This window comes from Pan troglodytes, chromosome 2 (assembly GCF_028858775.2).
Source record: "Pan troglodytes isolate AG18354 chromosome 2, NHGRI_mPanTro3-v2.0_pri, whole genome shotgun sequence".
Classification (NCBI taxonomy): Eukaryota; Metazoa; Chordata; class Mammalia; order Primates; family Hominidae; genus Pan; species Pan troglodytes.
This window is the reverse complement of record NC_086015.1, coordinates 196,482,983-196,508,208: the sequence shown is the minus strand read 5'-3', so window position 1 is coordinate 196,508,208 and position 25,226 is coordinate 196,482,983. Positions and strand designations below refer to the sequence as shown.

Here is a 25,226-nt window from a genome sequence, read left to right as displayed (position 1 = left end):
TGACAAGCACAGGGGTACAAGGGACCCACCGCATGTGGGGAACAGAGGACCATGGGGTGTGGCTAGAATATGGGCTGGTAGGTAGAGAATGAAGCTGGGTTGAGGGCAATTGTCATATGCCACGCTAAGGAGTGGGTCCTTGTCTTGACGCCGAATAGGAGCCTTTACTTTTTAAGAAGACTGCTGACATTTCTTTAGGTGTTTTCTATCCCACCAGGGGCAACTGGGGAGATGGGATGGAAGGGAGACAAGACTGAAGAAAGAGGCCATCTGGGGACAACAGAAGAGATCATTGCTTGTCCCAGACAAAAAGGACAAGAATGGAGAGTAGAAGGCAAATGGGAGTGACTCCAATGAGTAGACTCGACCAGGCTTGGTCCCCAGGTGAAAGGGGTATATCTCTTAGGTTATGTCAGTTCTCTTTCTGTTTGTATTTTGTTTGGCAAAGAAAGTTCTCGATCACCACCAGTCAAGAACCGACAAGGTTAACTTCATTTTAGATTCAGGGCCAAATAACACCCCCTTGGAAGTTCTGTAACAGGGATTCCTGTTACTTCCTCATGAGCCTCACTCGTGTCTGGAATATAAGAGGGAGACTTATGAAATATGTTCATTACATATTCAACTGTTTCTAAAATTAATTTTTCCCGAGGCTGTTCATTTTATTTCCTGTATAAAACCTCTCCCTCCACATCCTCATGTCCTCACCTGCCAGGCTGTCTGTGAGGCTGCTTTTAGGTGTCCTTGGTCAAACTCTGCAGGGCATGATGACACGTGACAGTGCAAAAACTCTTGATTGAAATTTGGCAAAATGAGAAATCTGACCCAGAATTTGGTACTAAGTCTTTGTGTGACCTTTTATTTTTTCTTTTGAGATGGAGTCTCGCTCTGTCACCAGGCTGGAGTGCAGTGGTGCAATCTCAGCTCACTACAGCCTCCGCATCCTGGGTTCAAGTGATTCTCCTCAGCCTCCCGAGTAGCTGGGATTACAGGCGTGCACCACCATGCCCAGCTAATTTTTGTATTTTTAGTAGAGACGGGGTTTCAACATGTTGGCCAGGATGGTCTTGATCTCTTGACCTCGTGATCCACCCTCCTCGGCCTCCCAAAGTGCTGGGATTACAGGCGTGAGTCACCGTGCCCGGCCCATCTCTGTGTGACTTTTTAAGAAAAGCAGATTCAACCACAATTGTCTCTGAGTTTCTTTCCAGCTTTCACATTATAAAATTCTATCACCATCATGTTGGAATAAAGCACTCTGCCATTAATTGAATTTTCATCTAGTGTTATTTCCAGTTTCGGAGATTTCTGTCACTGGGCTTCTGAGTCCATTTGTTCTCATATATATTTCTATTTTCTATTGGTTTGTTATAACTTCTGCAAGACAAGTTCTTTCTTTTTATTCAATTCAGCCCAAGCCTGGGCTTGTATTTATGCTAAGAGGTTTTCTCTTTCTATCTTATTCCCCTTAGAACCTCAACTATAATTTAGTTTTCTCTATTTATGGTTAGTTTTATTGTTTAGGGGTCATTTTCATAGAGAGATAACATAATCTAATTTCTGTTTTGCTGCAGTATCATCTCTGTTTTCATGTTCAAAATATTGATGTTTAAAAACATCATCAGGAAAACATATCAGTTTGAATTAAGTTGCAAACTGTTTTTGAAATGCAACAACTTGAGGGGATTTGGAAACCGAACATGGTAGAGTCCTTTATAAAATGCAGGAGAGAAATGAAACAAATAGCTCTTTTTCAAAAAGTTGTTGTTTAAGAAATAATTCACTCGTGTGTTAGCGCCTTCTTTGTGAAGTTCAAATAAATGAATGAAACAAAGTTTTCTTAATTATTTAATCTAGAAACCCAGAAAGAGCTTTGTCTTTCCACATACCCTGTATGATTCACTTAACATTTTCTAGTTTGGTGGAAGACTCCAGAAGGGCTGGATTCTGGTTCTGCCTCTCCAACCTACAGGCCACTATGACATTAGGCTCCTCATTTCACCTCTAACCTGCCTCCACCCTGTTAACTCAGTTGTGAAATGGAAAGCATTGTAAACACTTTCCTGTAAAGCATTATGCTAATGGATGTGCTATAATGACGGAGGTTGCCATTTTATAGAAAACTAGAAAATTCAGTGACTTCTATAGAGATAGGCTTGAAAAGTAGTGTCAGAGACTTGGATCTTAGTGTTGAAACAGGGTATTCTGCCATGCTTGGTAAAGCTCTGGTGGGCCCTGGCAGTGCTGAAGCAGCTAGCTGTAGCCAACTCACTTACTCAGGGTGTTAAGCAGGCCTAAAACTGTTAGCCTACTGCATCAAGACACCAGAGTATGTAATTCATCAACACCTGTGAAGCAATGAGGACATTAAAAGTGCTGTGATAGTACTCGGCTCCATTTTTCTTTCTCTGTTTCATTATCTAACAAATACTCTCCCATAGTATGGCGAATCAAATCTCTGAACTATTTTCCCCTTGATCTAACAATAAAATCCACTTATGGGCATTAATTAATATTTATTATTAGCATTTACTTTCTCTCTGTAGTCTCAAAGCCCTTTATCAACATTTCATTATCAATCTGGACAGTCACTGTGTCACCCATATTTTTAGAAAATTACTGTGAACCAGATGGCAAACTGTGAACTGAACAGTCTTGAAAATGAACAAAAAAAAATGAGCTCTGCTTCAGCGAGATAGCAGGTGACAACTAAAAGTCAGACTCGAGCTGATTCTTGTACTGAACCTCTCCTGATTAACAGCAGCAACGGTCATAGCAATACACAAACCAAACCAAAACAAAACACTTTCATTTTTTCCTCATCATTAGTAACTGAAATCACCTAATTATCGACATGGTCTTTTGGGGATCATGTAGCACCTGCTTAATTTTTCTTGTGGGTACTCCTCTCTGATTTAAAATTTGGTACTTATAAACAAGGTATTTAGACTACTGGATCTACCATAATATCTTAGAAGCTTGGGTTTTGTTTAAATTACTATATAATTAAAAGCTTTAAATCTTATGCTAATATTGCTTTTAATTTTTATTCAGACTGGCACTCTCACTGAAGATGGGCTGGACCTCTGGGGGACTGTCCCTACTGCTGACAACTGGTAGGCCTCTTATGTGAAAATGGAAGGTGTGTTTGGTGGAGTTACCTGGATGATACTGAAATCCATCTTTTGGGTGTTAAGGGATGAATGTCACATAAAATATATACAATAGTTGGCTGGAACTAGTTCCTAGTTATTCTAACTTGCTTAAATGAATTCTAATTTCAGAATGAGAAAGGAAAAGTAGGTCTTCAAAATCTCCATGAAAAATGGAGTAGGATGAGGTGGATAATTAAGGAACTAAATGAATAAAACAGAGAAAAAAGAGCGAAATGAAGACCATGCTTAATTAAAAACTACAAAACTTCCTGGGTGGCTAGTGCAGGCAGGTGGTGTTTCACAGTCTAGCGGGATAAAAAGGTGCAAATACACCCACCTTTGATGTACAACACAGGCCATGAAAATTGTTACTATTAAGGCAGAAATGTCAGAATGGAGAAGAAGAAATGGAGATTATTTGATATAACACAAAGTCCTGACTTTTATATAATTACATGGTGGGTAAAGACAAATTAATTTTGAAATTTAGTGAATCAAAGAAAGCCACCTGAAGGAGATGGCACTTCAGATAGGTTTTGAGGGACGTGCGGCTAGAGTTTTTACAGCTGTGGGCTAAAAGCTGGCACTAGGGAGAGGAGAGGACAATCACATAGATGTCTACTCCAGAAAGAGCTACAGAAGGGAAAGAGGGTCCCCGGAGGGTGAATCTCCTCATGGTATCTCCCTGTGGCTTCTAGCTCCTTCCCTATGGGCTAAGACTTGCCTTCTCAATTTGAGCGGTGATGGCCTCTGCTCTTAAGCTCTGAGTACCCTATTTTGGTGCCAACAGTGGCTGAGGCTGCTGTCAGTGACAGAAGACACTTTGCAGGGGACTCCCAAGATGACGAAGGGGCCAGGTAAAGCATGGCACAAGGTAACAGCAGACAAGCAGTGTGATGTTGCAGAAGATACCCTGGACTGGGTGACAAGGAACACCTGAGCTTTAACCCTACTGATGTGTCTCTGCTCCTGGTGCTCAGATGTCCCGGCCAGCCCTTCGTCCAGACAGGCAAGGAATCTATTGGCCAGAGCAGTGAAAGGGAAAAAAGATGTCCGCAGTTTCCACCCCTCCATGTTCCTCCCTTGTCTCTGGTACTCTGAAGGTTTTCGGAGACTAGAAACAACTAGACACAATCACTATTCAGCTGTAAGGTGGGAAGAGAGGAAGGTACAAGATACCAGTTTGTATTATCAAAGAGAAAAACAGGCTTTAGAGGTGGGATGTCCAGGGTGCTTCAGGAAGTAGGGGCAAACTCTAAAGGGCTGAGTCGTGAAAAACGCTTCCGCATCCATGCAGCCTTCTTTCCTATCCCTAATTTCCTGCTCCCTAAGTAGCCCTAGAGACTTCTTGCCTAGGCTGTGTGGCTTTCTGCAGACAGCTCTGCAGAGTTTGCAGGTATGACTCCCAGCTGCCTGTTCAGTGCCTTCCCACAATGCTGCCATTATGTGGGCTGGCTTCAAGTAATATGAAAAAAGTCCTTGCAATTCTATCCAAAGCCTCTGAAACTATGTTATTGATTGGCCAGTGGCAAATTCTGTTGAGAACAAAATTCATATCCAACTCAAAGAAATGTTTATATAAAGATAACTCTGTAGGCAAAACACCCTGTTTAAAAAATAAAGAAACCAAGTGGGCAGGGGCTTAAGGGCAGAGAAGTCTCTGGACAAGCATAGCAATAGCGAGAAGTTTAATGTGGATCTAGAGTACAGGGCATAAAGGACATTAGTAGGAGTGGACACTGTAAGGTAAGGTAGATCCAAAGTGGACAGGACTTTGAATACCAGGCTAAGGGGTTTGGACTTTATCATTTGGAGCATAGGGAGCCATGGGAAGGTTCTGAGCATGAACGTTAGGTGTTTGGAGCTCCACTTTAGTAAGATTTAAGGGACAGAATGTGCAAAATGATTTTATCAAAGACTTTAACATTACCTTCTCTACCAGCTTCCAGGAAGCCCACAGCTTTGCCTCGGGCCAGGCTGTGCCATGGGGCCCACTGTGTGCGGCCATGGCCAGCTGCCACTCTCTGATCCTTCTCAATGGGACCATCCAGGGAGACCCTCTGGACCTCAAAATGTTTGAGGGCACTGCCTGGGTAAGGTGATAGTTTAATGGAAAGATGAGAATCTGAGGAAATCTTTACTGGGAGTGCTGAAGCTTTTCTAATTTTTGTTAAAACACGGAGAAGGTTCATAATAATGTATGTATGAGCGTGTAACACTACCAGAACTTCCCAACCTGTGCCCCAAAGAACTCTGTTAATGGTTGCTCCATGAAATAGGCGTCCATTATTGAACAAACTTGGGAATTGTTGTTTAAACAAAGTTAAACTCATTTCTTGACTGCCTGATTTCTTTAATATACTGTGGTGTTTTGTGAATATTCAAGAGGGAATATGAAATGCAGCATTTACCAAACCTATCTGACCTCAAAAACCTTACTGACACCCATAACCCAGCATGTTCTCCAAAACATCAGTGTTTTCCAAAACACTATCAGAGAAACAGTAGTCAAAAGCAGTGTTCTCTGGTAGAGCAGCCACGAGCCATATGTGGCTACTCAGCCCTTGAAATGTGGCTCTGCAACTGAGAAACTGAATTTTTAATCTGATTTAATTTTAAATAGTTTACATTTAAATAGCCACAAGTGGCTGGTGGCGACTGTGTATTGTAAAGCATAAGTCTAGACACCAAACTGGAGGACTGCATTCCAACTGGTTCAATCTCCTGAGCTGAGTGTGAATGAAAACGGAAGGATATAAACCCATCCTGAAGGCTGCCATAGTGGAAAACCCTCTGCATTTCACCACTCTCCAGCTGTGTGATCACAAAGCCAGAGCCAGGACTGAGTCTGTGACCTCATCTGTACGTTTGGGGTAATAATGCCTCATTCACGGACTTTTGAGCACTGAGACTATGAATCTAAAGGGGCTTTGAGCACAATGAAGAGCCAAACAAGTAGAGGGTGTTCACTAATTAACTGGTTAGTTAATTACATCCTGCTGCCTCCAAAGAACATCCTAAAGCTATGTCCAATGATGTATAAAATACAGTACAGCAGTTAAACATAGCTGCAAAAGAATGGGAACAAATGATTGCAGGGAAACAAAGCACACCTAACAAAGAAGCTAATACAAAGATGTATAATAGGGAAATTTTAGCTTTCTAGAGGGCAAATCAATGAAAGAGGAAACCTGGTAAAAAGGGAAACTTCTGATACCAGCAAGTTAAAATAGAGCATTTGCTGTGGAAAAACATTTGACATAGTGACCAATTCTCTGGATCTCAATGGAGAGGAATCAGTGTATTGACTATAAGCAGTGTCCTTAACAGAATCATTGGGATTGACACGGTGATGAGTTGTGCAGGGTCATTTTATATCTGGCTTTGGTCCTGGCCCTAACTACATCCCCCTCTCCATTATAGGAGGGCTGATCTGTCTTTACAAATAACATACTTGTTTGGGAATATAAATCTTTAGTATTAGCTCTGTAAGAACCATCTGTAAGAATAGTTGTATCCATCCCAAACAAAGCATAAAAATGCACGATTTTTCACTGAGTTTAAAGCTGTGTCAGAAGCTGTCTTGAGTATCTTTTGGTAACTGGGAACCTTCCACTCCACATACAGAGGAGGGAAACTGTCCTTTTAGACTGTCAAGAATTTTAGCATTTGAAGGGAAGTCAGAATATTTTTCAGAAGAAATTGAGATCTACAGTAATAAAGTGGTGTCCCCAAGATTAAACAGGTAAGTGGCAGAGTGGAAACCAGATACTATCTCCTGTTTTCTGACCTCTACTATTTATATATATGACTGTCTTTCCCATATTTTAATATTGGTTAATATTGGCTTCTCAGAGGTATTAACTTCTGTTGTAATATCCAAAGAATACAAGTCATTTTCAAACAGGCTTTCTAATTTGCTAGCAGCTGACATACCAACTCCCTAGTTAACTCAATTAGGCTAGTAGCATAGGTATAGTATGAAGAACTAGTGCCATGTTTATCTCAGGACTCAATCCTAACTCATCTGAGAGCTATGGTGCTCGGCAATGTTGGAGACTACATTTCCACTTAATCCCTCCTCCAATTACTAGATGTAATCATTTAGAAAGATCCATGGACCTGTAGCTAGCACTTCTTCCATCAATTACTTCTTAAAATGAATTCACAATATTTTTGGCTTTTGACATTCTACAATAAGGCCCCTAATATAAATCGATACAACAGAAATTTGACAATGACAGTATTAAGATAATTGGCCTGGAAAAGAAAACATGTAAAAATGGCTTTGAAAAGATTAAAGTATTGTGCAAATAAGAGATATTTCTTTCTTAATATTTTTATTCAAAGAATCTTATGAATGTTTTCATTTTATAACAGAAAATGGAAGATTGCAATGTAGCCTCCTGCAAATTTGGGACGTCAGTTTCAAACATCATAAAACCAGGACCAAAAGCCAGTAAGGTATGATTTCCTTCTTTACATCACATAGCTCTTTCCCCATAAAACTGGTAAAACATTTCTGACTTTCACATATTTTTATAGTCCTATTATTTTGCCTTATCCTAACAGTTTCCACGGTTGGTTTGCTGTTTCTTTCATTTCCGAATTTATCTATTAATTTATTCAACAAACACTACCTGTGTACGCTAGGGCATTGTGCTAGGTGCTAGCAGATAAAGAGGCTTCAAAACAAGACACACTTGGCTCTGGGTTGGAGGAACAGGTCGACTCGTAGAAAAATCAATATAGGTGCAGATAAGTGCAACACAATGTGCCAAATGCTATAATCAAGGCTGAAGAAAGAGTTTCAAGAGTCCTGACATGGGAGTGAATACTGTTTCTGGGAGATAAAAGCACCGCAGAGGAGATGACCTGTGAGCTTGGCCTGGAAGGTGATTAGGATTTCTCCAGGGGAAGGTCCTTGCAGTCCAGACAACTTGTTGAGGGGGTCACTTTAAGGCAGCCACACACACACACACAAAATCAATGTTGTGACAAATATACTACATCAAGATGTCTCTGGGCTCATTGCACAGTAAAGCCCTTTTGTTGGTATGCATTTGGAAATATCACTTAGCAGCTTGTTAAGCATCCTGTTGTTGATGGGCTTGCAGAGTCCAGTGGAAGCCATCATCACCTTGTGCCAGTTTCCATTTTCCTCGAGCCTGCAGAGGATGTCCGTGGTCGCTCAGCTAGCTGGGGAGAATCATTTCCATGTCTACATGAAGGGTGCCCCAGAAATGGTGGCCAGGTTCTGCAGATCTGAAACAGGTACTAACACTTTTCTCTTTCAAGAAGTAAAATACTTTTGTTTTTTCTTTGAGACAGAATCTTGCTCTGTCCCCAAGGCTGGAGTGCAGTGGCCCGATCTCAGCTCACTGTAGCCTCCACCTCCCAAGTTCAAGTGATTCTCCTGCCTCAGCTTCCAAAGTAGCTGGGATTACAGGAGCATGCCACCACACCCGGCTAATTTTAGTATTTTTAGTAGAGACGGGGTTTCACCATGTAGGCCAGGCTGGTCTCAACCTCCTGGCCTCAAGTGATCTGCCTGCCTCAGCCTCCAAAAGTGCTGGGATTATAGGTGTGAGCCACCGCGGCCAGCCGAGACCAAATACATAAAGTCAACAAACACAGAAAGCTTCACAATCAATGAACGTGGAGCTGCTTGTTTCCTGGGTAGGTGCAAAGTAGGCCCAGTAGATCCTAAGAAGCAGGGGTGATCATTTCAAGGCTGGGAGGCAGCGACTAAATATCTGGCTGTGGGTGCAGTAAGAAAAGTACAACCACAGTGGGGCATCTGGGAAGGAGACGAGATGTGAAGCTTGCATCAGGAGCCAGAATAGGGAGCTACTGAGGGTCAGAGAACTGGGGGAGGTATGAATGAGGGAAATGGAGAGGTCTGGACGCTAGGTAAGTTCTGCAGACATGACTGCTCTGTCACCTCCAGGGAGAATCAGATCGATGGGAGGAGAATATAGAAGAATATAGAACAGAAATAAAAGTGATCAGAGTAAATTCAATGGTATTAGAGCAAGATAATTTATCATTTTCACAGCAATTTCATCTTTCTGGGCCAGACTTTGAGCTGATTTGTATTGCTTTTTAGTCTTATAAACATATGCACTCTTTAAGCGGCAGCCAGATTTATAAGAATGTTGTTGCATTCAAATGAGTTCATTTGGATAAAATTGGTCTTTTGTCTTCCGATTTTCATGTAGACTCTCCTTATGATTGCTGATGGCCATCAACTTGTGCAGAGAATTCTAGATTTGGCAAATAATTCCTTTAACTTCTCTATTGGGAGTCTTTTTTAAAGCCGTAGAAGTAGCCCCTTTTCTTCTGTCTTTGATCTTCAGCACAGGTCACATTAACTCTGTCCTTCACTGATTACAACATATACTGTGTTTGCTTTGTTTCAGCTATACGGGTACAACTGAGCAACTTCTTGACATTTAAACTGGTATCTATTGTCCCTGCTCTCTCAGTAAGGATTTGGGCCTGTCACTTGGCACTTGTTTTCCTGGCAGCTCTTTCAGTTCTTCCTGTTTTCCCAACTTCCAATCTTTGACTTACGCTAATACTATCTTCAGTGATTTCCACCACCACCGTACCCCATTTTTAGAAATAGAGAGCTAAGAACTTTCTTGAAATTAGATTCCCACCTCCAGGAATATTTTAGAATTACAGAAAGTCTGAAATGAATGGAGACAGAGAGATCTGGAACTTCTCATTTTATGGATCAGAAACTAAGGTGCAGAAGGGAGACTGAACATGACTAAGGTCCACACGGAAGTGGAAGGGAGAATAGAACTTAGTCGATTTGCCACCTAAGCTACTATACCTCCCATTGTTCTGTGGTTCCCTCTAATACCCTTGCAGGTACATTATAAATCATAAAGATTTTATAAACATAGTTGTGATTGCCATGCTAAAACACACAAATGTTGGCATTGTGTCATCTTTCACCTAAAGCAGGATTTGGCAAACTTTTCTGTAAAGATCAAGATAGTTCTTACTTTAGGCTTTGCCAATCACATGGCGTCCATTTCAATTCCTCAACACTGTCACTGAAGCCTCAAAGCAGCCATAGACAATGAACAATCAAATGGGCATGGCTGTGTTTCAGTGAAATTTCATTTATAAAAACAAGCTATAGACCAGATTTAGCCTGTGCATCCTAGTTTTGTTTTTTTGACCCCTGATCTAGAAGATCAGCTGTTTCTCTCATTTTATGCAAGTACCCCAGTCCTGAGGTCTGTTCTTACTGAACGCAGTTGGTACATTTGACACCCAGTTTGTCTGAGTCAGCTTGTGCTATTATAACAAAAGACCATAGACCGCGTGCTTGAACAACAGAAATTTATTCCTCACAGTTCTGGGGGCTGGAAAGGCCAGGATAGAGGTGTTGCCCAATGTGGTTCCCGGAGAGGGCTTTCTTTCTGGTTTGCAGATGGTTGCCTTCTTCCTGTATCCTCACATGGTGGAGAGAGATGTGTTTTCTTAGGGCATCAATCTCATTCACGAGGGCTCCACCCTCATAACCTAATCACCTCCTGAAGGCCCCACCTCCAAATACTATTGCTTTAGAGATTAGGCTTCAACATATGAATTTTGGAGGGACACATTCCATCCATAACGCAGTAAATGACCAGCACGGCTTTGACATTTTTTCCATCAGAATAATAAGAACACACTGATGAAGTTGTTTGTGGCCTTTAGGAGAAGCTCTAAGTTTTCTATTAAAGCACTTTGATGGAATGAAAGTTAAGACAAGGTACAATGGCTGTGTCCTGGAGTCTTGCTTAGGCCAGCCTTCAACATGACCTTACACTTACCTGTTTCTTCTACCCTGGCAGTGCCCAAGAATTTCCCACAGGAACTGAGGAGTTACACGGTGCAAGGCTTCCGTGTCATTGCTCTTGCCCACAAAACCTTAAAGATGGGGAATCTTTCAGAAGTGGAGCACTTAGCCAGGTAAGCAACTCAGAAATTGGCACTAGAGCAGGCTCTCTGCGCATGAAGTGTGAGTCCTGGAGATGAACAGATGAACAGTTCTAATCACCTGGAAGGCTCTCAGAGACAGAGAATTAATCTTGTACAGTCCCCTGACTCAGAGATGGACAATTGTAGGTGATACTGGAGACGACTTGCTCGAGTCACAATGCTGGTTGGTGGCAGAACAAGGATGGTACTTGAGAGCTTCTGACTCCAAGATACCAGTGTGTTATCTCTGCTCGGCACTATGTTATGTCAACTTTAGTCGCAGCTCTCATCCCATCAAATCAACCAACGCTCCTTCAACCTCAGAGCATTATGTGACCAATCAACTTGGGTGGCCCATACACAGAGAGGTTGAGAGAGGGAGACAGTTGGCACTTTGAAAGATTTTGAGAATACTTTAGACATGGTTTTTTCAGTGCTCAATACTACAACATCTCCTTCGTATCTGTGAAGGTAACAAGGGCAAATTGAATTACTTATGAGAAATAAAATTCGGTATTCTTAATTACATTACAGGGATAAGTTGTCCTCATTAGAGGATAATTTATAAATTATTATTTCTTTCAACGTTCTTCAGTTTTTAAAGGCTATTTTCAAATTATCTATGACAAAGGAGTAAAAAAATACTGTGGAAAACTGAATAGCAGAAAATCTATTTATTTCTTATATTGGATTTGTGTTGCTGATAAATGCTAATTTATATACAGCTAGCTCCTTCATGTAAAATAGTGATATCCTTGGTTTAACATTATTATTTGCAACCTAAGTCCATTGACTCTAAGTTAATTAGTAAACACAGTCCCTTCCTTACTCTGTGCTTGTTTCACCATCTATAAAATATGCAATTGGATGATCTCCAAGGAGGCCTTCAGCCATGACATTTTAATACTTGAAACAGGATCACAAAGCTCATTTTGAAATATATGAATGTCATTCTCAGATTTAACATTCCAGGTGTTAGCTATTCTTGAGCAAACATAAAGGTCCAGACCACATAGGATTTGTAATTTTCTAAACACAAATTTGAATAATCAACGTTAAGGACATGTGTGAAGAAAAGATCTATGTAGCTAGTGATGGAGTGTAGCCATCATCCAGCTGTCACATACGAATGCAGCTGTGTTGTTCTCATGTAAGAGCCACTAGTGGGATAGACATTATAAATATAACAAAATAAGAAAATGAAGATAAAATGTGCTATATTTCCAACCATTCCAGGTTTTTTCGGGGAATATCAGGAACTTATTATACTTCTTAGAATTTAGTTACTATTTTCAAACAGGGTAAAAGGATAGGGTTTTGGTTTTTCTTAGAATCAAATTCTATTTAGCAAAGTTTTCCAACTAGAAAAATTTAAAACTTCTTAAAAATTGGAGTCATAATGGGGAAGTAGAAAAGTTTTTTGAGATGGCGTAAAAAGTCACCCCAAACTAAAACAGCAGGATAAATACTCCATCAAGGCTCACCCCTTCACCAGTTTAGCAAATCTGTATTGAACTTAACTGTATGTCAGACGCTCAAGGAATTGAGAATTTATTTGGAAGTGAATAAAATAAAATCCTTGTCCTCATGAATATATCCTAGTTGGGGAAATAGATTAGAAAATAAACCCATAAAATATTGTCCCACTAGTGGTTCTTAAATGACCTGAGGGGGAAAATATAAAGTAAGTTAAGAGGACTTTTTAAAAAAGACAGAGAATGTCATTTTGCTTAGGCAATCAGCAAAGTCCTCAGAGGAGCAACATTTTAACAGACATTTAACAAAATAAGAGAGAAAGACACGCAGATATCCAGAGGAAGAGCATTGCAGGGAATAGAAATGGTGGGTACAAAGGCTTTGACACAAGCACTGCTGGGAGTGTTGTAGGGTAACAAGCAGCCAAGTGCCTAAAGTAGTGAACGAGAAGAAGCATCATAAAATAGAAACAAAGAACATTTGCCTGTTTTTGCTTTTGTTGCCTGTGCTTTATGTGTCATAGCCATGAAATCATTGCCAAGACCAATATCAAGAAGATTTCTCCCTATGTTTTCCTCTAGTAGTTTCACAGTTTCAGGTCTTATGTTTAAGTGTTTAATCCATTTTGAGTTGATTTTTACGTATGGTATAAGATAAGGGTCCAATTTCATTCTTTTGCTGGTGGATATTAAACTGAAAAGCTTTGCACAGCAAAGGAAATAACAGAGTGAAATAGCAACCTATAAAATGGCAGAAAATCTCTGCAAACCATATATCTGATAAGATATTAACATCCAAAATGTACAGAGGACACAATTCAATAGGAAAAATCCATAAATAATCCAATTTAAAAATGAACAAAGGCCCTGAATAGACATTTCTCCAAAGACGTACAAATGACCAACAGATATATGGAAAAGTGCTCAACTTTACTAGTCATTAGGGAAATGCAAATCAAAACCACAAGGAAATACCACCTCATACCTGCAAGGATGGCTATTTGAAACAAAAACAAAAGAAAACAAGTGTTGACAAAGATATAGAGAAATTAGAACCTTTGTAAAATGGTACAGCTGCTATGGAAAACAATGTGGAGGTTCTTTAAAAAATTAAAAATAGAATGTTTTAAATTTTTTAAAACATTGGATCACCATGTGATCCAATGATCCAAAATCCCACTTCTGAGTATATATCCAAAAGAACTGACATTGGGATCTCAAAAAAAGGTATCTTCACCTTTATGTTCATTGCAGCATTATTTATAATAGTCAAGATATGGAAACAACCTAAATGTTCATCATTGGATGAATGGATTTTAAAAATGTAATATGTACATATAATGGAATATTATTAAGCCTTAGAAAAGGAGAAAATCTTGCCATATGAGACATGAATGAAACTGAAAGACATCATGCTAAGTGAAATAAACCAGTCACAGAAGGCCTAATACTGTGTGATCCTACTTATCTGAAGCATCTGAAATAGACATATTCATAGTAGTGGAGAGTAGAGACTAGAATTGTGATTACCAAGGGCTAGGGGGAGGGGGAAATAGGAAGTTGTTGTTAATGGATATAAAGTTTCAGTTATGCAAGATGAATACATTCTAGAGAAGTGATTTTAACACACACACACATAAAACAGGGTAGAAGGAAACTTTTTGAGGTGATGGATATGTTTATTACCTGGATTATGGTAATGGCTTCACAGCTGCATGCATATTGTTCAGATCTATCTCCCTGTAATCTTAACACCACGGTGCACAGCAAAATGAACAAAGATCAAAAAAGAGTTCTTGGCCCCCAAATTTACTTTTTAAAAAGCCACCCAAGAATGATTCCATTTCAGAGGAACGTTCCTACATAACTAACGCAACCCAGTTGGACTATAAGCCATCACTTTCAAATTCCGAAAACTGTTCAGAGCCCCGTCTGATGCCAGTAAATATTATTCAAGGTGACAGATGGAGACTAAGATGAATGACACCGTATTCAACTACTACTATCGTGTCTTGTACGTATGCAGAATGCCCTTAATAAATGCCAAATAAACTGAAACGATTGCAAGCTCAAAAAAGACAAAGCTCTGAGAAATTAAAAAATAAAGTATATTTGATTAACATATTTAAAAACCAACAGAAGAGTTGGAAGATAAGCACATTGTTTTTAAAAATCAAGTTGGAAACTGGAAAAAACAGATTTAGAAGTGGTTGTCTCTAGGAAGGAGAGGGGTGAGGTGGTGTGGAGACACAGACTACTGGTTTTCATTATAAGCTTTTAAGTTCATTTTGATTTTTAAAATGTGCCTGTATTGCATTAATAAAACTTATAAATTTTTAAAAGAAGAAATAAATTGAACTATGGAGCCTACGTAGATATACTTTAATATTGATTTTCTCCTGAATACAAAGAGAAAAAGTGGAGTCAGAGTTAACATTTCTGGGACTTCTCATCATGGAGAATCGCTTGAAAAAAGAAACCAAACTGGTCTTGAAGGAACTGAGTGAGGCCTGTATCAGGACTGTGATGATTACAGGTATGTATTTGTTTCTAGGGGCCTGGCAAGTTGATTGTATCCTAGGCATAAGAACAAGATGTGTGAGCCGAGTGAGTTCATGTGTCAGAGACAGGGAAAAATGTTCTGTTGTCGAATTTGTTACCCTGTAGTCCCTTACCTAAAAACATGTGCAGCTGCCCCGACAGGACCAGAAGCTTTGGAGGTAGGGACCGTATCTCATCCTCTCTGTCTAATGACTACCCCTCCCAGCCAGGATCTGTGCGGTCCCTCAAGGCTCACAGTAAATGAGCAAGAATGGGTGTGTTCTCATCAAGAAACCCAGTGATCCCTCTGCATAGAGGATTGAGTCTCTGGTTGATGGTCCTCTAGGGCAGTAGGGCCAGGCATGGTGTATGATCGTCAAACCCAAGCACAGCCTGACCCTGTGTGTTCTTTGCTTAGTTGGTTTCCAGATCCCGTGGATGGTTTAAGCTATCAGGCTGAGATCATGCTATATTCTCCATTAAGAGTTGTCTGTCTTCTGAGGATTAGTCATAAATGCTTAAGTATTTCTTTATTAATTCACACATGTTTTGAAATACACATGGACAGGATATGATGCAGAATATGGAGAGGGAGATGGGAACATAGTGTTTGCCCAGTAGGGGCAGTCTACAGCAGAGAGGAAGATAAAATAAGGCAGAAAGCAGTAAATGCCCTCAAAGAATACCAAGCAGAGTGGAAAAGGGAGACCTCAGTTCTTGTTGCTGAGGGGAGGTTTGTACATACAGCAAGCAAAGTTTCTTTGTCTTCTAGGTGATAACCTTCAAACGGCCATTACTGTTGCAAAGAATTCTGAAATGATCCCTCCAGGCAGCCAAGTGATCATTGTTGAAGCCAATGAACCAGAAGAATTTGTTCCTGCCTCTGTGACCTGGCAGCTGGTGGAGAACCAAGAGACTGGACCTGGGAAGAAAGTGAGCAAATGTTAGAAGGCCCCTCCGTGGGCCTAGACTGATGGAATACAGTCCTGGCACTGCTCAGCCTTCTCTCAACTCCAGGAGTCATCTCAGTAATAATCCCTCACATCTGTCCAGAGTTTGACAGTTTGCAAAGCATTTCTGCCAGCTCTGGTTGCCTAGGAAAATCACCTGGGGGAGTTTCTAAGCTTCCAGTGCAGGCTCCACCAATTAAATCAGAACCCCTGGGGTAGGAGCTGGCATCAGGTGCTTTTCCCAGCAATTCCAGTGTGCAGTCATGGCTGAGAACTACTGATTTATACTCATATTTTCCACTTGGTCATTAAAATAACCCTATGCGATTGGGCAAACCATTAATTTTTACAGATGAGAAAACTGAGGCTCAGAGCAGTAAGATTGCCCAATACAAAAACTGGTGAGTTGCAGAGCAGGAAAGCAGACTTAGGCCTATTTGATTCCACACAGATCCACGGGCATTTAGATCGTACTATACCTATGACATGAAGCTAACAGAGGCTGGGCTTCTCTAGATAGAAAGCTCCCTATGCTCTTGTGACAGAATAGCTTTTTCATATGACGACAATGGGCTGTAGCCTTACATTCCATCACTAAAGGTAACACCCATGCTTTTGTGTGAATTCAAAGACATGGCCCTACAGGTGATGAATTACAAAAATGCTGCCTTCCTCCAGGCTGACCAGCCTTTCAGATTGTTAAGTATAGAGTGGGCCTTTGTGCAGTCAGGAGTCTTTGTGCAGCACACAAACTGCACAGCTATACAGAATGGCCCTGCCCCTACCCTGGGAAGAGGTGGGTTAACTTGCCTCAACCTCTAATTGCATGGGCTGTGAAAGATGACAGCTCTCCCTCTGCTCTCAGCAGATTTCTGGTGCTTATTTCCTTGTGAACCTACTTGCTTCTCCATCGGTGCATGCTGCCTGAATTTCACTGCATGCTGTAACCCAGGTCCTTTGTGAATTTTAACTAACAGTCCACTCACACTACTCATTCATGAATTTAATGCCTCTGCTGAAATGTTAGTCCCCACCAGGAGAAGTTGTATCACAGTTTCAGGCCTTCCTCCTCTCTGGGTCCCTCCACCATACTTCCTCTCCCCACATTCCCAGTGCAATCAAAAGGAATTCCTGCCCTTGTCTCAGGAGGGATGCTTTAGAACATGTCTTTTGTTGGTTATTTTGCAATTGGAGATAGAAAGGGAGGGGTGTGTCATCTTGCCTCCCAATTCAGCACAGCAATTTTTTTTTTTCAACCATAATGCTTTCCCTGAGATGAAGTCATCTGATGAATAAAATTTTCTCACCTCCTGCAATATTTGAATTTAGAGTCCTAAACACAAATGGAAGTCTCTCTGAGGAATGTTGCATGAAAAACCATGATTAATTATTGATATAATGAATGCACAGGCATTCATCAGATGCTTTCTCCCTAACTGGGAACCAGGGAGGGCTAGAACCAAGCCAGAGAAACACCTTGACAGGTGAAAGGTAGGAGGGAAAGGGTTTCAGAAAAGGATTACTCCTGCAGTGGGATGTAGAGTATGGAAGAGAATCTGGGAACCATGATAGAAAGAGTTACCTGTTGAGGTGGGGTCATAACAAAGGTCAGAGGCTGGGGACTAAAAGGAGTTAGGCACTGAAGAAAGAGTGCCTACTTTACAGTGAAGACAATGAGGGTGATTTTGGAATAAGTGAATGGTAGAGATCTTAGAAAATATAAGGTTGCATGAAGAGGAGAAGGAAGAAGAGGGAAGAATTTTCCCATTCTTGTAATAACTATTTGGGACCTAAGAATAGTTGGATTTCTTCAGTAGACTGACATCATACATATTATCTCCCAAGACGGGATCCAGAGTACCATACTGTCCAAGTATCATATGTTTACATAATCTTGGGGGGAATGTTTTGAGTGTTTTTTCCTATGGGTAGAACTGCTGTAGGCAAATTACACATTATTTTGTTGCTGACCTTCACACTGTTAGGCAACATGAAAACTCTTCCTTCAATAACGCATAGGAAAGCAGAGACACTCCTTAGGAGTCAATGTAGAAATGATGCCCTTTTGATTTTAGGAAACCTACATGCACACTGGAAACAGTTCAACCCCTCGTGGGGAAAGAGGAAGTTGTTACCATTTTGCAATGAGTGGGAAATCATACCAAGTGATATTTCAGCATTTCAACAGCTTGCTTCCAAAAGTAAGTACTGAAGAAATGAAGTGTTTTGTTTTGCTCCTCAAATCAGCGAGGCGAAAGGAGGAGGAGAGTATTGAAAACAATGATCACTGAGGTTGCCTCACAGTTAGAGAATAAACACCCCCAAAGGAGTACTGCTCCTGAAAAAGTTTTCTGGCCCTTTTTATGCCTTCTCGGTCCCAGGCAGACCCACAGCCTCCCGTTCAGAGTTTGAGTTCTGGTACCTTGTCTCACCCCTGTGGCCAGTTCAGCCTTCCTCCTTCTTTCCCTCCCCACCCAGGAGAACGGCAGAGTTCCAAACACGGTGCCTGTTTTGAGGGCCAGCTTCTCTCTGAAACCGACTAGCTTCTCTCTGAAACCGGCCAGCTTCTCTCTGAAACTGTCAGGCTAAGCTCTATTCCCCTTCTTGTCTGGATTCTTAAATTACAGCAAGAGGAAACAAAGGCCCCATGGTTTATTTTCAGAGTCATTTGTTATCTTGTCCTCTGTGTGTCCTGTTTTAAAATAGTGCTGTGCAGGGTTGCACTGTCAATGTGTGGGAGATTAATGGAGCACAAGGGGAGGGCAGCAACTATCTGTTAGCAGTGTCATGAAAATTCTGTCACCCTAGCAGTCAAAGACCACAGAATCTAGACCCCAAAGGCTTCTAGAAAGCTCTTAGTTCAGTTCAGGGAAAGCTGAGACTCAGAGAGGTTAATCTGCTTGTCTAAGGTGTGCACAGCTAGCTGGCACAGCTGAGAACAGAGCCTTGTTTCTCAGCTTCCAGCCTTTCCTCTGTCTATGCTATGATTATGGAGATGGTGTCTATCAGGAAAGAACTGTGTTTCCTCAAGCATTTTTATTCCATATGCTCTTCTGCTTCTTAGTTACTGTAGTATTATTGATTAGTGGTCACCCCATCTTGGAAAAATGGTCTGGGAAAAAAGTAATGGAGTTGTGATGGAGGACTTTAAGTGAAATTTCAATATTAAAGTGTTAAATCTCCTTATTTCCCTTCCTGGTATTGGTCTAATGACATACCATCCAATGCTGTATTAAATTAGTAACCAGGAGTGATTTTTCAGGGCTGTTCTTTTATTTTTAAAAGTTTTCTTCTTTCCAATCATATTGCAATGGTTGTTTTTTCTTTTTAGATTCTGGTGAATGGAACAGTTTTTGCAAGAATGTCTCCTGGGCAGAAATCAAGCCTTATTGAAGAATTTCAGAAATTAAAGTAGGTGTCATGGCATGAAAGAAGAGTGTGCTCATTAACTCTTGCTACCTATGGGTCAATAATTCAGGTGTGAGTCAGAATGGCTATTATTAAAAAGTCAAAAATAACAAATGTTGGCAAGATTGCAGAGAAAAGGGAACACTTATACACTATTGGTGGGAGTGTAAATTAGTTCAGCCATCGTAGAAAGCAGTATGACAATTCCTCAAAGAGCTAAAACAGAACTACCATTTGAACCAGCAACCCCAATGCTGGGTATATACCTAGAGGAATATAAATCATTCTACCATAAAGACACATGCATGTGACTGTTCACTGCAGCACTATTCACAATAGCAAAGACATAGAATCAACCTAAATGCCCAGCAATGACAGATTGGACAAAGAAAATGTGGTACGTATGCACCATGGAATACAGTGCAGTCATAAAAAAGAATGAGATTATGACTTCTGCAGGAACACAGATGGAAATGGAGGCTATTATCCTTAGCAAACTAATGCAGGAACAGAAAATCAAATACTGTGTTCTCACTTATAAGTGGAAGCTAAATGATGAGAACACATGGACACAAAGAAGAAAAACACAGATATTGGGGTCTACTTGAGAGCAGAGGGTGGGAGGAGGGAGAGGAGCAGAAAAAAAAAACTACTGGGTACTGGGCTTAATTCCTGGTTGATGAAGTAATCTGTAAAACAAACCTCCGTGACACGAGTTCCCTCGTATAACAAATCTGCACATGTTCTCCAAACCTAAAATAAAAGTTAAAAAAAGGGGATTAAAAAAAAAATTCAAGCACTGGCTTGAGTGGGGAAAAAAATCTCTCACCAGCCTCACTCACATGTTGAATGCTCAGTGCCTCATGAGCGGTTGGACTGAACCTCAGTTTTTCACTGGCTAGCGGACAGAAGCCAACCTCAGTTCCTTGTGACAGGGGCCATTTCATAAGGAAGCTCACAGTGCGACAGTTGACTTCTAAAAGAGCAAGCAAGCAAGAAGAACCAGAGACAGAGCACACAAGATGGATGTTGCTGTTTTTTATGTACCAGTCTCATCACCCTTGCTGTATTCCCTTCCTTAGGAGCAGGCCACTAGATCCAACCCACGTCCAGGGGAGTGGATTACACAGGGCATGGATGCCAGGAGCTGGGGATCACTGAGGGCCATTTAGAAGTTGCCTATTCCAGAGAGCATTTGTTCTGTGGTCCATAAGGCATATATCTTAGAGAACCCTCCCGTGCTTGGATGTAGCAGAAATAGTGGGGCAGGTTGTATAGCTTAGAATCAGAAAAATGGGGAAGTAGGTGCGTTATACCCTGGAATTATTTTAGGTTGGTCCATTAGAAGATATGAATAATTTCTGGTCTTCTTAGCAAGAGGTGAAATAGCATTTTGCCTTTATCTGGCCCCAGTAGGGAAAGTCAAGAGAAAGTCCTTTATTACCCCCTTCAAAAATAAAGATGACCAAGTTACCTTATAGTGAAATGGTACTTCTTGAGACCAGATCTACCTACTGGCTTCTGGGAATGTAACAGTTTGGGGCTGCAGAGTCTAGGAAGTGAAAAGGAACATAGGGTAGTGAATCTTTAGATGATGGCTGGTGAGTTGTTGGTGAAATCAGGAGACACCCTTTTATTGTTAGATTTTGTTACCCAAGCATTCGTAGGGAAGTCTTACAAACTGCCTATTAACTTCCAGAATGCCTGAGGCTGGGTAAGTAACCAGTGACTAAATGACTATTTCATTCACATGATCATTACATGATATTGCTGAAGAAAGTAATTTTACCTTTTTCAAATGCCTGAGAAATTTTGCCAACTAAAATGCCTAACTTTGAGAAGCCATATTCCCCTTAAAAAATGAATTCAGGAAGACACACACTGTCTCAGAATGAGCTGTCTTCTCAACATCCCAATCTTCCTCCTCATGCCTTTGTCATTGGCAATGTGCATAAGGCTGTCTGCATTCTCTTTCTGAATTCAGGGAATACTAGAAGATGATAAGATTCTTGATGTGATATAGAGACTAAATATGTGCTTTAAGCCTGAAAGAAGGAGCCATTTTTCAACAATTGTGGGTAGTCATGACATGAACATATATAGCATGATTATTTTCATCTACACAGCCCAGTATCGGATTGAACCATAGGGGTGTGCCTACATTTGACTTTTTTTTTGTTTTTGAGACAGAGTCTCGCTTTGTTGCCCAGGCTGGAGTGCAGCGGTGCAATATCGGCTCACTGCAGCCTCCACTTCCAAGGTTCAAGCAATCCCCCTGCCTCAGCCTCCCAAGTAGCTGGGATTACAGGAGCACACCACCATGCCCAGCTAATTTTTTCTATCTTTAGTAGAGATGGGGTTTCACTGTGTTGGCTAGGCTGGTCTCGAACTCCTGACCTCAAGATCCGCCTGCCTCAGCCTCCCAAAGTGCTGGGATTACAGGTGTGAGCCACCGTGCCTGGCCACATTTAATTAACTGTTTTTGACCTATAAAAGTGGTTGTTTCTTATGCATTAACTAATAATAACGAAATGCTAACAAAACTTTATTTTTTCTCCTTATTGATTTCATAACTCTGTTTTTAGAAAAATGCAGCTAAGTCTTTAAGAATATTGTCATTTATCAATACTTATAATGTATAACTTATAATAGAAGGCAGGCCGTGTCTTACATCTGAAACTCCTTTTCTTTGGCAGCCGTATTAATTTTTACTCCTCTATTTGTATTGTGCTTGCACACCAAACTGATATAGATGGAAAACATATCTTATTTTCACCCTGACATGCATCAAAAATAAGAATATATGTCTCTAGTTATATCTGTTAAACTGTTTTTGAAATTTCTCATCCTGGTATTTGAGCTGTAAATGCTCAGCAACAGTCAGTGACTAAAATGCAGCTGGATTGGGTTATGATCTCTGCATTAGGTTGTGTGGGAAGTGCTCTGCTCATGACTGCATACTCTTAAGCTTGGCCTTGGTGCGTATCATCAAGCAGGACTTCTTTTAAAGTGTGCGATCATTGTTTTGCCGATGTCCTTGGTTATATCGCTACCATTTCAATGTGATTGATTGAAACAACTTAAATAATACAACGGCCTTTTCCCTCTGGGAATATGTCTCTCCAAACCATTTTTCTTCAGCCTGATTCCAGGTGTGTTCAGGGGACACACACATACACACAAATCACATGTGACTTAGTTATGATGGAAAATATTCAAGTGAGCTGTTCATTTTTCTTACCTACTAATCCTTCTTCTCCTGTCTTCCGCAGTTATTATGTGGGCATGTGTGGAGATGGAGCTAACGACTGTGGGGTGAGTAGAAATGGCTTTTGCTCAGACAAGCCGCTCACTAATATCCCTCTGGAGGACCTCAGGCTCTCCTGGGGTTTGTCTCTTCATCCTTCCACCAGCAACCATTTGATTATTTTGCTGTTTATATCCACCTCTACCTGAGTGTGGGTTGGAAGTGGAGGGGAGTAAAGGGAGATGAGACACTTCCGATGCTTTCTGGAAACTCCTAGAATAATAAACACAAAGGAAGGCTACTTAGACTCCCATATTTCAGGTTCCAAAGATGGAACTTTACAAGTCTATCTGCTTTAAATCTTTCCTGTTATCAGTAATGAAATGATTTCTCAGGGAGGTGATTTCTTCCCCCCCTCCCAAGGTCACACAACTGATAAAGACTCAATGAAACAAAGTTTGAAACTGATGATTAAAGTTTTGAATTATATGTAAATTATATTTATTCCTGCCAAACTTTCATTCTCTGGTTAGTTTTTAAGTTTGCTTCACCCAGAACTCTTTCACTCAGTAAAATCCTAGACCAAACTATTTAGTTATTTTATGCTATAGAAAAAGCTAAATAAAATGATTATCAGCAAATTATTTTTCATATGCAGTAGAAGGGCAGTGAATGTTTTATATTCTGAGTTTTAAAGACATGAAGGAAACAAATAGTCTACCTTCAAGATTATGTACTTAAGGAAATATTTCAGTAGCTGATTTATGGGACAAGAAGTGAGGAAGATTTCTTTGTATTTCCAAAGCTTATTAGAGATTTAAGATCTTGGTATTTGTTTTATTTCTCTCTTAAATATTATTTCCAAATTTCTGTGAAAACTATGTTTATAGCTAGAAATTTTTATAGCTAGAGATGTTTTTTGCTTTATGTTTCATGAGAAAAAGCTAATTTTTAGTCTGTTCTTTCAAATCTAGAATACGTATCCTCTCACATTAATTATGTGGCGTTTAGAATAAAACAAAAAAATCAAATGCAAAAAGGGACATAGTCTCTGCCTCCTAAAGAGTTCATTGTCTGATGGAGAAAGAATCATGAATAAAACTAACCCTAACATAAAGTAGATGGTCCTAAAGTATATAATAGAGATACGAACTAGAGATCAAAGAGGAAGAAGAAAATGTCCTATTATTTATTACACCTGAATCTAGTATGTACTCATGGCGCCAGGTACCCTGTAGTTCTGTGGAACTACAGATATATAAAAGTTCATTTTATGCCCACACAATTCTTATAGGATCGGCCTAGGAATTCTTTCACCTTTGTTCATGAAGATTCCCACCAGGTACAAGAACTGAAATGGTGAAGGTCCCCAACCAACGTCCATCCAAATTCTGTCATCTTTTTAATTGAGTTTTTGAATGAGGGCTTCCATCTCCTTTTCACATCTATAATCCCCACAGGCAGGGCCCTTGTATGCACACGCCCACATGCACACACGCATGCATGTACACACACCACTTTTCTACCTCTGGGTCATTGTTTAGTTAGTGATTTTGTGGATCAGGGGAGAGAGGGCACTCCAGGTGGAGGGACAGCATAAACGGAGACCCAAAGATGAAACAGTACACTGTTATACCTTTATGATGTGAAGAACAGCCTCTTGGTGTTTTAAGAGGTAAAGCCTAACCTGAAAAGTCATGGGTGAGACATGGGCTTATCATTCCAGGCTTTGAAAGTGGCTCATGCAGGCATTTCATTATCAGAGCAGGAAGCATCTGTGGCATCCCCTTTTACCTCTAAAACAACCAACATCCAGTGTGTGCCTCATCTCATCAGGTAAGTCATTTTTTCCTCTTCCAGCCCTACAATCAATGGGCCCATTGTCTGGCTCTGCAGACAGAATTCAACTACAAGCTAAAGTGATAAATGCTGCAACAGAGGAATGGGTGAAGTGCTATTGGAGAACCAATGAAGGGGGCCATTAGTGTTACTCAAGAGTGCTGGTAAAAGCCACAGAAAAGTGACTTTTGCTGAGCCTTAAAGGATAGGTGGGTATCATGTAAACAGTTGAAAGCTTGACTTGATGTTTTAAAACTAATTGTATTTCTTACTTTTTCTCTCCTCTATTTGGTATGTTGGATGCTTCCTGTAACATTTCTCTCAGGAATTTTGGATGGATGAGGAAGAAGAAAGGAAATACTTCATTAGATAGCTTCCCTAAATACTATTACATGTCTCCAAAATGCAAATTAGTAAATATCCAATATCTTTTACATAAAAAGTTGATTGACAGTGTCAGGGAAGGGGAAGTGATATGGTTTGGCTTTGTGTTCCCACCCAAATCTCATCTGGAGTTGTGGTTCCCAACCTGTTGCCTGGTAGGATGTGACTGGATCATGGGGGCAGTTTCCCCGATGCTGTTCTCATGATAGTGAGGGAGTTCTCATGAGATGTGATGAATTTT

At 40.5% G+C, this 25,226-nt stretch overlaps 2 protein-coding genes across 2 annotated transcripts in view; one reads left to right on the top strand and one right to left on the bottom strand.

Moving 5' to 3' along the window:
- ATP13A5 (ATPase 13A5) overlaps positions 1-25,226 on the top strand; it is a 104,153-nt gene that overhangs the window by 48,709 nt on the left and 30,218 nt on the right. The window contains exons 13-23 of the mRNA XM_016942516.4: positions 3,055-3,116; positions 5,098-5,248; positions 7,536-7,619; positions 8,273-8,429; positions 11,015-11,132; positions 15,028-15,152; positions 15,930-16,090; positions 18,183-18,308; positions 19,439-19,518; positions 22,788-22,830; positions 24,489-24,598. Coding sequence (XP_016798005.1) covers positions 3,055-3,116; positions 5,098-5,248; positions 7,536-7,619; positions 8,273-8,429; positions 11,015-11,132; positions 15,028-15,152; positions 15,930-16,090; positions 18,183-18,308; positions 19,439-19,518; positions 22,788-22,830; positions 24,489-24,598 — 1,217 coding nt within the window. The remainder of the gene's footprint in view (positions 1-3,054; positions 3,117-5,097; positions 5,249-7,535; positions 7,620-8,272; positions 8,430-11,014; positions 11,133-15,027; positions 15,153-15,929; positions 16,091-18,182; positions 18,309-19,438; positions 19,519-22,787; positions 22,831-24,488; positions 24,599-25,226) is intronic.
- Positions 16,011-25,226, bottom strand: part of PLAAT1 (phospholipase A and acyltransferase 1) — a 73,591-nt gene continuing 64,375 nt past the window's right edge. Inside the window, exons 4-6 of the transcript XR_008547196.2 lie at positions 22,757-23,035; positions 20,990-21,067; positions 16,011-16,079 (exon numbers count right to left, since the gene is read on the bottom strand). The gene's annotated coding sequence lies outside the window, so the exon portion shown is untranslated. The remainder of the gene's footprint in view (positions 16,080-20,989; positions 21,068-22,756; positions 23,036-25,226) is intronic.